This window comes from Ruditapes philippinarum, unplaced genomic scaffold (genome assembly GCF_026571515.1).
Source record: "Ruditapes philippinarum isolate M1 unplaced genomic scaffold, ASM2657151v2 ctg2461_1_1_1_1, whole genome shotgun sequence".
NCBI classification, from domain to species: Eukaryota; Metazoa; Mollusca; class Bivalvia; order Venerida; family Veneridae; genus Ruditapes; species Ruditapes philippinarum.
Window position 1 is genome coordinate 64,057 of NW_026858231.1, and position 16,068 is coordinate 80,124.

The 16,068-nt window shown below is 32.0% G+C and overlaps 1 protein-coding gene across 2 annotated transcripts in view; it reads right to left on the minus strand.

The window, feature by feature from the left end:
* The window catches only part of LOC132752542 (chromosome-associated kinesin KIF4-like), a 30,687-nt gene extending 18,485 nt beyond the window's left edge, over positions 1–12,202 (minus strand). Inside the window, exons 1-10 of one of the 2 annotated variants that reach the window (XM_060742874.1) lie at positions 12,084–12,202; positions 7,434–7,662; positions 6,899–7,092; positions 6,398–6,481; positions 4,332–4,498; positions 4,008–4,102; positions 2,916–3,035; positions 1,847–2,075; positions 1,406–1,502; positions 52–188 (exon numbers count right to left, since the gene is read on the minus strand). In XM_060742874.1, coding sequence (XP_060598857.1) covers positions 52–188; positions 1,406–1,502; positions 1,847–2,075; positions 2,916–3,035; positions 4,008–4,102; positions 4,332–4,498; positions 6,398–6,481; positions 6,899–7,092; positions 7,434–7,656 — 1,346 coding nt within the window. In that variant the 5' untranslated portion in view covers positions 7,657–7,662; positions 12,084–12,202. Of the gene's footprint in view, positions 1–51; positions 189–1,405; positions 1,503–1,846; positions 2,076–2,915; positions 3,036–4,007; positions 4,103–4,331; positions 4,499–6,397; positions 6,482–6,898; positions 7,093–7,433; positions 7,663–12,023 lie in introns of both variants that reach the window. The other variant, XM_060742873.1, reaches the window with a different exon arrangement.
* Positions 12,203–16,068: the final 3,866 nt, after the last annotated feature.

Sequence of the window (16,068 nt, forward strand, 5' to 3'; positions counted from 1 at the left end):
ATATAAAACATAAATAATATAAGATAGCCATGTAAGGAAGACTTTGCCTACCCTATATTAGATTCCAGCTCTTTTAGACGTGACTTTAGTCTTTCACATTTCATCTCCCATCTTAATGCCTTCTCCCCCATTGTAGCTGCCTGGTCAACTGATATTCTTAACTCCTTGTGCAGGTTTATAACCTCCTCCTATACAATAATTATAATCGTGTTCAGAAAACAAAGAAAAGCAGTCTTAACTCCTAGCTTGCTGGTGGCAACAGATTCCACCCTTGCTACCAGTGAAGTCCAAGATCAGCCGGCTTACCTGTGCTGTCTAATTCTCAATCTGATCTGCACTGTTCCTTATTTATTCACTACATTTTTTGGAAGACAATTTCGCTCAAAATGATGATTTTGTCCAGATTGAAAGATGGACAAGTCCTGTTAAGATATTTAGCATGGTAAAGGTTGAGCAACTCTTTTCTTTACTTCTTTAAGGAAAATTATGTATCAAAACATGTTTAACACTGGTGTATGCATAAAATAAACTATAATGTGGAAAACTAGAGTATATTTTAAATGTACTTTTGTAAACTTGTACTGCAATTAACTACATGTTTTCAAAGACATGTTGAGGTAAGTTATTGTGCTGACTGGCTATGTAACCAGCTAAATCAAACTTTATGCTCTCTTTTATACACAAAACATATGTAGAAATTTAACATCATTCAAGGATTTTATTAACATCTTAAACACTTTCATCAATGCCTATAAAAGTGAATTCATATCCTAATTATACACCATACAAAACTATGTACGTTCCTATATATTATTAGTTATAAAGATCGTTGACAGGTTATATGGCCCTATATAAACGACTATTTGTAAATATAACGACTCAGGTTATATTGCAAACAGCTTTATATACGGCCATATAACCTGTCAACAATCTTTATAATGAAGTAATAATACAGCAAGCATCATTTTTAGAGAAAAAAGTAAATTTTTTTTCATAAATCGACAGCAGCCGTGTATATAAATATATATAAAAGTCACGATTATCCAATGAAAAATGACATTACAAATGTGCAGTATTAAAATATATTGTATATTTCCTGATCATATGACAATTTTGACAATTAAAATAACATTTTGTTTGCTTGCTATCATTTGCAAATTTTATAAATGCAAGTGAACAAAATGACATAAAACTGCACAAAAAATTAGTCTTTATTTTAGATAATTTTCCTGAGCTAAAATATCTACAAATGATTCTTTTAAATGTCAAAATTCCAGTTTCATGAAAATATGATATACTGAACCAAACAAAACTTTCAAAATATATTTTTAGTGTGTTTTGCAATTTTATTTATATAGTATATCATCAGCAGTGAAAGAATTAGAGCACAACAACATGTACATACCTCTAATTCTTTACATTTATCTATCCATTTCTGTAGAGCTTGAGCGTCTTTTTCTCTGGTAGGTGAATCAGGTTTAACTATGTTCAAGTCACTTTCACTGAAATATATCATTTACAATATGAGGTCACATTTGCAGCACATTTAGCTAACCTGAAAACTAGATAGTAAAACAAAAGCCAGGTGGGATTTTCTCAAGTCAAAATTTGAAATAATTTGGTAAAAATCACCGACATAAGTACATGCCCGAGTCTTAACAAGTGACGTTTGACGTTTAATCATTACTGAGAAGACCTTCCTTTGTTATAAAGTTGCATTTAAAACCATAAATTATTTTTTTCTCAACCTACAAATGGCAATAATTAGGTAAAATCAATGTTAAAGTTATGAGTTCTAATCACTGACATATAGATTTTTTAATGTTTGACCAGTATCTTATATTACCTATCAAGCTCTGTGAGCCCTGCGTTGATTAACTTCATAGTCAGCTGTTGAACCTGTCCTTTCAACCTCATTATTTCTGCAGTCTGTGGGTCCCAGTTCACCACTGGCTTATTTTTGATCTTTCTAGCTCTATCTGCATATCTTAGTGTATTTAATGATTCTTCCATATTGCTGTCAGCTGGGCTAACACAAGCTATCATTAAAGTATGACTATTTCCACCCAGTGAATCTGAAGACAGAACTTTCAAAACTAGCAAAAATTGTTAAAATCTAAACATACAGTTATGTTTATCACATAAAGTAATGAATGTAATATTAATGGCTATCCTGCACTGTTGCTTTTACAGCACAGGATCCTGGCCTTGGGAATTATACAATGTTTAGTGTCCACTTAAATTTGACCCCAGGGGCCATGCACACAATTTATCCCTTAATTTTTCATATTTTTCTGTAGTGAGCCTTTCTGCCTTTCTGGTGATTTTGCTTCGACTTACTATGCTGTACACATTATTCCTTTAAAAGAACTGGTACCATGTTAGTTCAACAAATTGGCAAAGACAGATGCACTTGACCCAGTTTATTGGATCTAAATACAGTTCGCAAATGAAAAACATTTCTCAAGTGATATCAGCAAAATCTACATCTCCTTTTGAACCTTAAGGATCCAAGAAGAAGTGAAAAACAAATTTTTCAAGCTATAAACTTTGTGAAACACTCTCATATGCTTTGAAGTGTGCCTAATAGTAAGGAGCAGTTTTATGCAATAACCTGTTTCCAAGGCAAGTTTTAACAATAATATTATGTGTCTCTCAATTCTTCCTCAAAATTTCAACCTATAATAAACATTAGTGTCCCCCTTATGTTTTGTCCTAGAAGCAACAATCGTCCTGAATATATATTATATATTTACATATTAGTAATTCACTGTCACTCCCTAGAGAAACTAATTGGAAACAATACACTTTATACAGAAAACCAAATGCAACTTTCTCTTCAAAAAACTTAGCACATGCAATAATGCTCTCAATGTTTCATAACAAGTAAAACACTAAAACATATAAACACCCACCTTGTAATATCCTGGTAAGTTTGCTGTCTCTATATGGTACATGTAATATCTTCTTTGTCTCGTCTCCAAGAATACTTATAACATTTCCTAGAGCTAATAGCCCTTTGTTGATGTTTATACCTACAAAAAAGACACAATTTACTATTGGTCTTTTTTTCTATTTGGGGGAAAAATACAGACATTGAAAACAAGTTTGTATGAAGATATCTTTAATCATATCTTTATCAAAGCATCCTTGTTAGGCCTAGATCCAAGCTTTCAACTGTCTCTTCAACAAAAAGAAGGAAAGAGTAGTGTCACTTTATCCCAAAGTAGGGCACAGTAGGGATATTTGATTTTAAGAAGGTACTTTCTTTATATATTAGTTTGAAATAACCATAATATACTAATGCAGCAGGTTGTGTGTACTTTTATATTTGTTCATACTTGAAAAACATGCCCTGGATGAAAAATAACTGACAAAATGAAACAATTATTTCTTTAACTATAATTACTAATCACAAGGAACAGAAAATTCAACTGAAGTAATATTTTTTCAAGCATCAATTTTCATCTTTTCATTACTTCAAAAAAAAAGTAGGGATAATAGGGCTATTTCAGTAAAAGAAGATTTCAGAAAACAGGTTGGCATTTTCTGAATTAAAATTATCTTGGACTATTCGACTTAAAGTTTGGTATTGCAGCTGAAAATGTATTATAAATCAATATTTTATCACAGTATCTTTGTTGTACCACAATATTGTTACATACATTTTAGACAAAATGAAAGAAGGTTTTAATACTTAAGTCTTTCTAATTCAATACCAAATAAACCATAGTTCTGTTTTATAAATGTTTATCTGTTATACCATCATAATGACTAGACCTTGACTAGAACCAACTTTTAATATCAAAATGAGTAGTTTTATTATTTACATCATTCATCTGGCTTCAAATATATGACAATGTCATAAAGTAATAAAAAGTCAAAAATTACAAGTAAAAAATGCAAGGCAACCTTAATTCAAGAGATCTAGTAGAAAAAGAGAACATCTTGGTACATAATACAGGATTTAGTGTCCAAAGATTAAACTTGTAAAAATTTTGTTGTACCTTCTTTAAGTCTGGCCCCTTCTGCATGTGTTTTCTTGACCCTCTCTGACCCTGCTAAATCCACCAGCTGTAATTTGACCTTCCAGAAGTCATTTCTAACAGAAAAATATAAATATAGATATATGTAGAATACAAGTCATAAAACCATGCTGAGTAAGAATTATATCTACACATGGATAAATCCTGAATGATTTTCAGAACATACCTGTAGAACTCACTTGTAAATGGTTTTTTATGTTGAGATAAAAATATTATTACAATGGAAGTAAGTATAAAACCAGAATTTAACAGGGATGATATGACATTTAGCTGACATAAACTTACATATCTTCCTCGTGTTGTTGTTCTATATATACAGAGAAGATGGCATGTGATCTACTGGATGTGTTATTCATGGCAGTAGCAGCTGTGGTCCTGTTGTTACAACCTTGCTCTAAATATTTCATTGTCTCCTCAGTATTGCTTACTGGCACTTCTCGTAAACCAGGAAGCTGAAAACATCATACAAATATAGCATTTTTCTTTATAATTCCATTCAACATGTTTCCATATATTTATTAACTTCTAGGAAATTACATGATTTTCTTTGAATAACACAGAGTTTTGTTGTTTTTTCATGTTTTGTTGTTTGTTTGTTTTATTTTTGCTTCATATCATAAAAACATTATGACTCCAAAAGACAAGTACAGTAAAATGCCATCTAACGACCACGCCACAAATAGGACCACGCCACTATTACGGGCACTTTTTAAAAGTACAAAATATTTGCCTTCTTTAGTCATTGAGAAAAATGACCAGTATACCGACCACGTCTCTAATCCGGCATAACGACCACTTCTGTCAGACATTTGTGTGTTTTTCTTATCAAAACATTAACCTGTAGTACGACCATGCAACATAATGGCCAGACATCACTTGGTGTTTATTGCCCCCCAATTAATTGTCGTAATCTTCCCTCTGGCGTAAACAAATACACCGGGTCAAATGAGGTCATTAATATATATCGATTGATTAGACGCTTGCTTTACAATGTATCTGTAGCATTCAAGCGTCAACATGATCAGTTTAAACCACTTCTGGCTAATTAATCTAAGCAGCTATGGTGTGAGAAACGATTAATTTGTCGGCGTAATTAGGATGTAATAAACAGGTGAATAGCATTTAAAATTGTTTGTTGTGCATCACAATTTATATCAAGTATGGTAAAAATTGGTAATTACACCAAATTATCAGTTCATGTGTGCTTTATTTCGATATGTAATTGATGTACTAATTATAATGAGAGTCATAACTATATTTAATACCTCATATTTTTTCTTCTAAAGGGGAAACTTGAAACACTAGCCGTAAATTAATATTTTCATTATACATGTATTAATGATGTATCATATTATCATACATTAAAAATGTTTTTGTTTAAAAAAAATGTGTTTCTTGTTACTCATTTAATTAAGTACATTTACTATGTGCACAAAACTATACAAGGTATACATTTAGTTAAGTTGGACTTCGTTAGCTGTTAAAGTGACTTATTCACTATTAAGACCAGTTCACTATTAAGACCACTTTGAGTCAGTCCCGTTAGTGGTCTTAATAGAGAGAATTTACTGTATTAAGTTTTAAGAGAATATCTTCAGCAGTTTTGTATGTTGTATGAAAACCTGAACCATGAATTTTCTATGTTCACATGGGGTTATAATTCAGTCATAATCCATGTCAGTTATAGGCCTTGGGAAGTGACTTCCAATTATGATCCCAAAGACATGAATACAGTAGTACTGAAGAGTAATGTTGTGTGCAAAACATTATCAAATCAAATATTTTTTCAAAGTACAACTCAGAGCCATAATTATTTCAAAATCCATGCTAGAATTATGGGCATTGAACTGTGACTTTCAATTATGATTTCAAATCCATGTTTTAAGTGAACATCTTCAGTAATTATGAAGATTGATGTAGCACCATGAATATTCAAAGTTTACACACAGTCATACTTCTGTCAAAATCCATGTCAGTTATGGATCTTGGACAGTGTCCTGAAGACATGTAATGAGTGAATAACTTTAAGTTCAGCAGTTTTTTAAGAGTGATATTTGCCTGCATTGGTTGCAAAACTTTATCCAAGAATTTTACAAGATCAAATAGGGCAAAAATTCTGTCAAAATCCATGCCTTGGACAGTAACCTTATATTTTCGCAATTAAGTGTTACGCTACAAGCAAATATCTTCAAGAAGTTTCATGTGAAACTCTAACCAGTGTTACAATGACGCCTGGGTGAGTCCAGTATACAAAGTGAAAACATACAATCAGTTCAAGAGAAACTATCATTTCTTGAAAATGAGTAAATTTCACAAAATGGCTAGATGCAGATGAAATTGTTTTCACATACCTTTATGACTCCATTTTCTTCTCTTATTGTTAAAGAGTCTTTCTTGTTGTTGACAAGCAGATCTTGCAAATCCTCATTAATGATCTGAATTTAAAAATAAAAATTCTTAAATTATCCTGGATTTTTGGTGGGTGTCTACATACTGCATAAAGACTTACACTGATGAAGAAAGACTTCTCCACATATTTTTTGTGGTTTATTTCTGGAACAGGCAAAGCACAGGTACAAACCTTCTATTGTAGTTCTATAGACTTGCTGCCTAGCTGGATAGCATCCTAACCTCAATGAATACAATCTCTCAGAAGTACAATGGATAAAGTGAAGTGTTCAAGGCCAGTGACTTGAGCCCTTGTCCCTGGGTCTATTTCTACTATGAGAAAAAACAAATAGTATATCTGGTTTGAATAAGCAATGGAGGACTTGGACCATTGTACCATGCAAGTTTCTTCCTCAAAGGCAATACACAATATAAGATGTTACAATTCAATATTGATAATTTACCTCTAAATATGAAACTGCTACTTTGAATTTGTAGTTCTCCTTCTCACTGATGGTATTAAAGATTTCCTGTACAATCCTAGGTATAATACCCATACCGTCAGGGTCCATCTTCAGGGAATCTTCATAACCACCACCCATAGTAAATGTTTTACCACTTCCTGTCTGTCCATACGCAAGAACAGTTGAATTATAACCTGAAACAGCAAGAATGACAACATTTAAATGAGTGCTAAAAATATTTTACGCAAACTTTTATGAATAAATCACAATTGGCATCCATTGTTACTATTAGGTACATTGTATTACATATGTATTACAATACATATGTACATACATGTGACCCACCTCAAATTATCAATCATTCAATGTGGGGACAAAAAAATGTACCACAAATACTTTCATAACTCTTCCGTAACATATACTCTTAATTTACAGCATTGTAAAATTTGTTGCTTTAATTTTTACTTATGAACATATAATGTTAGAATAAAACACAAAAATTAACTTGAAGTAAATTATCAACATTTTGTTAAACCTTTGAAAATATGTTGGATGAGAGGTTTGACGGCATCTTCATACACTGAGATTTGGGGGTCAGTTGGCCTGAAGACAAAATCATATGTGAAACTTCTGTCTTTGCCAAGAATAATCTGTGGCTCATATGGAATGAAATTAAGACAAGTCTGGCATCCTTCGTCAATCTCTTTTTGAATGAGTGGCCGTGCTCTTACCACAACTTTAAGAGGAATCACAGACATGGTGTTCTGAAAAAGAAAAGGAACAAATTTGCCAATTTAGAAAATTCTATAATAATGCTACTTACATATCCTTTTTTTTTTTTAAATGAAACTCATGTTTGCCTTCAAAGTTCAATAGAGACAGCAGTTATCAAATTTTGAGAAATAAAGGGAACTTCTCAATAATTACTACAATTACATATCCAAATTCAGGTTATCTAAAAATAAATTTGTATATAAAAATGATGAATTTTTAAGTATTAACAATTACAACTTTCATCAGTTAGCAATCGTTTTATATTTATTTTATATTATCGATTATATTTTACAGCCAAATAAAGGCTGTTTCACCTAGCCAAAAAAATTAAAATATACATGTATATATTTCCCCCTAAAATTGCTACATTCCTCACTGAAATGCCTCTGTGCCTGGTAAAATTCCCGGGGAAAGGCTTGGGGGAAAACTGCACGATTTTAAAGAATCTTTCTTTTGGGAAGCAGTCCTATAATGGCCCCTGCTATAGACAATAAAGTTTCATCGAATTTACATTTATAGTGGTATAAGAGGAGTAGTCTGGACTAACTTTAAAATTTTCAAATCTATCATTAAAAGGCCATAACACTGTCAAAAATCACTGAACCGTAAAATGACAATATCATGCACAACAAGACTTGGAACTGTTCATTCATGTAAAGTTTGGATGAAATTGCACCAGTAGTTTTTGAGGTCAGACAAGTTTTGTGAAAGAAGGACAGATGACGGAGAAGTAATCACTATATGTTGCCACTACTCTGTATGAAAAACAGACTCACTCCTGAGTGGGTTCACCTTGGGACTGAAATGTTTCACTTCCTATTTTATTCCAAAATAAATTTGATCACTCTTGATTGAATAAAACTTCTTAATATGAAGTTTAATGCTATTTTGATTGATAAATAACCAGAAAAACTGCAGAATTTATCATTACCAATGTAATTTGTATGGGATTGTTATTTTATTTTGGACAAAATGCACTTGACTGGTACACAGAAATACATCAGAAGCAGAAGCCAGCTTTGATTATTGGTAGAGTAAACAATAGAATATCCAAAACATCAGCATTTGCTGCTGAAATATTGTATATCATGTTAAAAATAAAAAATTAAAACACCCAATCTTTTATCTGAATTTAATTACTTCATGTACATATCTGTCTGGACACATGGTATTGGTACTGTAGTGTGGAAAATTTATGTAATTTTGATACCCTCGTTGACAGGCCTCAGATATAAGTCAGTGTTTTTTCTCACGTTATTGGGAAGAGGCCTTAGCCTCTTGATTTTGGGAAAAATTATCGCTTGGGAAGTAAAAAAGCTGGTTTAAGTTCAGATATTTGGGAAAACTGCATGATTTTAAAGAAAATTTCAATTGGGAAGAGGCCTTTCTTCGGAGTCTGTTATATAAGTAGTGTAACAATCTGACATGACGAGATACGGCCCTTTAATACAGGGACGTCATTTGCACGTGAACAAACATAGGCAATATGTTCTATATCAAATTATATTTTTAAGTTTAGTTTGCTATTATTCTGTTGTAAATAATAATGCGAGTAGTCCTTTGCTGTAATTCTAATGAAATGTATAAATAGTTTCTACTACAATGTTTTAATTGACATTATTTGTAATCAGGCTATATGATCTATATAACATTATTAGCAGGTGCTCGTTTTTGTATAATTGTATTGTAAGTTGATTAGCCAATCATAACTAGTCGTAAGAGGGCGTTGTTGTGCAAAGCATATATAATCAGAGGTATTCAAGGTGAGTTTGTTTTTGTGTTGGTGGAAGTCAGATTGTCAACATCTAATCTTGGAGCTTTGAAGTTATACCTGCTATATATTGTCTGTTATGTGTGTTCTCTATGGGCAACGCTACCGGAGAGGCTTGCAGATTTTTATATAGTCAGGGCTCGACAAATCCACTTGTTCGCTTGTAAATACGAGTTAAAATTGACTCCGGACGAGTGAACCTCCCGGAAATGCTCGTCCTGCAGGACGAGTGAAATTTCTAGCAGAAAATAATCAAATTTCAATTCAATTCTTTTGAAACCATTTTTCAAGTTTCACTAGTAAAACAGAGCATGAAATAATTCCCGTGTGTTTGATGGGCTAAAAGGATGTTGATTTGTTGAATGCAACGCTAAATTTTGTCCGATTCCGTTTTGTTAAATATACTAAAAGCTTGTGCGGCGATTCCGGTATGTTCTGCAAAAAACAATCTTTAGATATACAAAAATTTGTTCACAAAATATTTTTAAAATATTCATTAAAATGTTTGGCCAGGGAGGAGAAAGTTAAACAGTGTTTTCAAAAAAGAAAAATGAGTCAGAACATGTAAGAATAGAAGCATAGAAAATACGAGCATAATATAATACGTAGGCATCGAGACTTTATATGTTTGAAAGGCATCGAGACTAGGCATAGAGACTAGGAAAGTCTATGATTTGGAATTGTTAACAAATATATCCATATTGTGTATTGTTTATTTAATATTTGTTTAATTCAAGTTAATTTATATTCCTATCATTTTGAAATCATTGTTCTTCAATCATTTAGGTAAGGAAACCTAGAGGAAAATTATTAATGTAATATATTCAATATATTACATTAATTGAATACAAATGCGTATATTTAAGCTCGGTACACGTTACAGTAGTAAAATCACTGTGTCAATATAATCAGAAATAACAAACTAGTTTGTTAGTTAGGAGAACAACCTAGCTGTACTTTGGCAAATTTTCAGGTCTCTAGGTTTGAAATTATGAAACCTGTATGGAAAAATATTCAAAAAGTGTCTTGTTGTTGGTCACTGACCAGTACCACCTCCAAACACCTGCTTTCCCCAATTGGTTCAATTAAAATGGGCTGTCATATTTACATTTAGGCAAGTACAATGAGAGCATACCAGTTAAGTGCATATTATTACATCTTCATTATACTGCTTCAAAACGTTATTGATTGCACTAAGCAGGCGCGTTGTTTGGGAATAGCTGTTAAAAACAAATATGTTAAGTGCAAATTTATAGACATAATAAATATAAATAATATGAAAAAGGCAAAGCCTCAAAGCGAGCTTGATTTTATTTTAGTTTTTACCGTGAAATAGTATAAAATAATTGATCTTTTTTATTTTACATTTTCCCTTTTAAAATTGTCATTCGGTATTTTATACACTGCTTCCGTTTATTCTGGTTCCCTGTCCTATTATGGATCCCATATAATTGCGCAGGACACCAGTCTACACTTCTGTTTCTATCTTCTCGGATATTGTTATTTTGTAATTCGAAAAGTTGCCATGTGGCAATTTGGTACTTTGGATGGACGAAAGTTTTCAAAACAATCATATCCAGCAGGTACTCGCGTTACTGTAAAGCTCGCAGGCCCTTCGAGCTCGCTATAGTTACCTAGAATATATGGCTATGCAGTAGATCTATGCCAGTGCAAGGCCTTTCCCATTATAATTTAACCCTTTCCCCCATGAGCATATTGTGAAAAATGGCCGTTTTCACTGAAAAGCCTCCTGTTACAAGTTCAAACTGCTATGAAACTATGAGAAATGCTTCAATACTAATCAAACTTGGCACAAATGTTGACTGGACCATTGCCTTTGTAACGACATGCTCAGTCTTAAATTTCCTGTTACCATGGCAACGAGGGGACATCTCAAAATAGCAAAAAATCACTATTTTGCCTCGATTTTTTCCATCAAAATTTATTTCAAAGTGCTGCAACTGCTCAAGGGATTGAGATAGAGTCAAAGGCTTTTCAGCGTTGGTTAAACGTTACATTATGATCGACCTGGGGTCATTTTTAGCCTCTCACAAGTCCAAAATTTTCTTGGCGATGAGGGGGACTCCGCCCCCTTCAAACCCCTCAAACAGAAGGGGGCACATCCCCCTTCTGGCAACCCCCTGATGTATCTTTTGGATGGGGGGCGGCGCCGAAAAAGTGCTCAATTTTTTAAGCAACATTTCTTAAACGAAAACTTATGTTTGGGCCCAAATAGGACATTTTTTCACTATTTGAGGCCTAAAAAAGGGGGGGGGGGTCGAAAGTGCGTTGTTTCGCGTATATATGTGGTAAAGGGTTAAAATAAATGTTCATTAATTATGTTGGTAAAACGAGGAAAAATTATTCAGCAATTTAGAAATTTGAGATATTTATAAACGTTGCCATTTGGGTGCCTACTGTACAGGTATGTGCCGCACCTTCTTTTAAAAGACAAGGAGTCGAAAATATTTGGTACGAAAAGAACATGAAATTTTAAAATATTAAACAAATGAGGATCAAGTCACGATATTTAAGACATAGGTGTGACAAATCAATGGAATGTTAGTGTTATATTATAACCTTTCAAAAGAGGTCCGTTTCATAATACTACACGCTGCTTAAAAATCTTTTTTTACTTACTTTGTAAATCAAAATATGGCGGTAATAACAAGTTTGGTGATGCGAAACGGTATGAAACTACCAACAAGTAAAATAATTCGCAGAAAGTGCTGAATAGGTTTTATAAGTATTTTATTGTATCATTAATCTCCTAGAAAATTTTGTTAATGAAGCATAAATTTCCGTTATTAATAAGAATGTAATCAAATCTTTATTTTATTTTACGGGTACAATATAATTGTCACTCATTCTCCTGTTTTTTTATTGTATATTTTTATGTATTCCGGTTGTTATATATGTTCACAATTTTATATTTTATGTCACATGTTCATATGAACCATGCCAGTATTGAATAAATCGGGAAATCTTATCATTTTATGAACATTTAACTCATTTCATCAATATTTAAATATATGAAAATGGAATGAACATTTTTCAATAGTTTGTTAAATAAGTCGACACATGTTTTAATAAGTAGATTCTATATTAATTAACTATTTCAAAGGCACAAACACAAACTTTAATAATTTCATCGATTATTTGAAATATTCAATCAAACACAAAAGTAAGATACCATTCGGATGAAGAATACGAAATGGTCTAACCGCTTAAAAAAGTCAAAATATGTCTACTGTATGGCTATACACACCAGGAATTTTTAGACAGTACCATATACTTACATGTATATTCTGTCACAGCACTGCTACATGTATGTAGGAATAAAATAGAGAAAACCAGAATCCATAAAAAGCCCAACATGGCAAAACTGTATATATTTTGCAGACTGAGCCTGTTCATGGATAGAAGTGGTAATTGCATGCTTCCGTACATGCCCCGTAGCACCGGCTTAAGCAATATCTAAAGCAGAACGCCTCCAGATTCTTGCTTATGTTCATGAAAATTTTGAAAATGTATTTGAATTAATAATATATTGAAATAACCAAAAATAAGCAAAAAAACACATTATCAATAGCACTTGCAAACCAAGTAAATTACCAAAACAAAAAGTGGCTCCAGAATGCAAAATAGTCCTTACTTCGTTAGTAACGCAGTAGAAATATATTTGTAATACTGCACATAACATGTAAAATATTACTTGAATCTTGAATCATTTTACTTTTCCTAAAATCTCAGTACATATTTCGATTTTATTTTTTAGTTTGATTTTATTGAACTATTTCGAATCATCTGGAGGCATGCAACTTTAGCATTTAAAATGAAAAGGTAAAAATTTGAACTTTGAAACATCCGCAGATGTGTTCATATGGCGATTATCATGGAACCTTCAATGTGGCACGTAATTCCATGACAAGCGGTGTATGGTTCCAAGTAAAGAAATGCATCTGCCCTAAACAAGAAAACAATGTGCGAAACTAAAAAAAAGGAAATTCGAAAGGGGATCAGGTCACGAAGCGTGCATATAATAGATAAGCTGTCAAAAGACAAAATAAATATGCAGGCAACATATCCTAAGGGAGATTTAATAGAATTCAAGTGAGGAGTACTGGAAACCACCCGACCGCCCAACAGCAATAAGATCTGTTAGTAGCATAAAAATACCAATATTTTACTTTACAAAAGTAAATTAATAAAATCAAATTTACTAGCTGAAAAGACTAAAAAGAGCATTTTGAACGGCCATTAGTCCCATTTCGAAGGAGGCTTGGTTGAATGAGCTATAGAAAATGTCAAAATGACATAATTCTATTCATATTGCCAAATAATGAAAGGAAATACTTGCATTTCTATTAGGAAATGTACTATACATCAAATTTTGATCTACATGTCTTCCAAATGATACTGCATTGTAATGTGAGAGTTTAATATAAGAGCATATTTCAACTATGGTTATAATATACATGTGGTAGGATTATTCAATATCCCATAGCGTGACATGTTTCTGTACAATAGTTATTACTTGGTAAATTTTAACGTTCTATTTTGATTTGCCGCAAATTTTGTTAAATACGCACTAACAAATTTGACCATAATTTAACTATAGTTATGAGTGTCACGTGACCAATCATCAGTTTATCAGTTTGTGTCCCGGGCGAAATATTTTTAATTATGATGGGTTTGTAGAATACGAAAATGGTCAAATGAGACATCACATTTACCGTCAGATTAACAATCAAGCTGAAAAGTAAAAGTGGAGTTTTCGGTAAGGATGCTTTGATTCTATAATTAAAACTTTACTAAAAACTGATATAAGCACATACTTTTACCACCGATTTATACTTGTATAAATCCGTGCTTTTACTTGAAAAAGAAACAACACCACAAAAACCACTAACGAACAAAAGAAAGAAAGAAGAAAAAACAAGGACATCCCCCCAAAAAAACCAACAACAAAAAACAAAAAAAAACTACTAGCGACTGGGTATTTGTTATAAAAAGGGGAGGAACTCTGCATTAGAAACAGGTTTTTAGGACTGAAATGCACACGTTATTGTTGTTCTATCTCGTATATATAATAAGTTTATTTTGAAAAATACATGTCGATCAGAGACATTTTGAAAAGTGATAATTGGCTTTAAATAACTATGGTATGACCATCCTTATGCATTTCCGCCGTTTGAAAAGTACATGTATATCAAATAGGCTAGAACTACTTTTAAATATATTAAAAATTAGAGCGTGGGTTCAAACCCCAGAAGGGTCAACTTATTTTTCTTTTTTCTTTTAACGTTATTTATCTCTTATATCCCTTTTAAGTAAACAAGTGTTTTTATTAATTTAGGTATTTATCGGCTAAATAATGCTGAATCTAAGAACAAATATGGTACCTGATATTTTAAGTCAATAAAGTCAAAACTAGATGGTAAAGGTATTCAAAATTTTACAAGATCAGCCAATATACTTTAGAGAAAATTTAGGGAAATTTGAAAAAAACAAACACTTTTAGTAATTTTTTTTTATTTTTAATTAGGCTCTCAAAGCAGGAAATTGGTCAAACAAGTGTTAAAAATGGGTGGAGTAGGGTAACATCTTATACATATTTAATAATTTTTGAGTAGGAACAATGATTTTGCTTATGTGTGTTGTTAACTGAATATTACATTTTGTTTCTTACCAAAGTCAACGTGAAAACATTTTTTATAACGATCATAATTATTGGAGATTATTAAAAGGTTCCTTATTTCTGGAAAATTGCCCTCCTAACACCCAAGATTAAATTAAGAAAAGTTGCCATAACTCGATTTCCGTACGGTAAAGTTAAGTTTGTTTAAATTTTGCATTCAGGTGTCCTTTCAGGTACATATCTGTTGTCAATTTTTCAGTTCCTTATAGTGCCCGTTAGGATGGTCATACATTAATGACCGTAATTAAATAATGACACATTCTAAAAATACACATTTCATATAGGATCTGTCTTTTTACCACTCAAAATTACTCTTTTTGTTATTAACCCTATTTTTCTTTACCATCTTCATACAATAGTACGTAATTAATTAATTAATAATATTCAGTATTTTCTGTGTTTCAGTTGTTGTCTCTATTGATGTAACAATGAAGCGTAGACTAAAATATTATCCTTGGGGTTATTTAGAACTGGAATATTTCATCATAGAATCGTTACACCTCTCAAGGTTTTTTTGTTTGTATTATTCGCTGTATGCTCACATGCTTGTTATCATGACTTGAGCATAATAAAGTTTATGTTGTTGTTGTTGTTATCCGATTTATTTGAAGACTGGACAAATTATTTAACGCTAGTATTGTTATTGAACGAGCGCCCTTTAATTAGTCAATCCTGATAAGAAGATTTAGTCAAAGACCATGCACTGATGTTTTTTTGTTTTTGTTTTTTTTTTAATTTAATGATCCCCTCAAATATTGATAAAATAAGAATACAATTAAGCATTGTTTAAATACACATTTTTATAATTATCTATTTCCACATTTATTTTAAGCATTCTTTTTTAATATTCATTTTACTTATGCGTAAAAACATACAATAAAACATTGTTGGAAAGATAATAATTTATTATTGGACATCTAGACT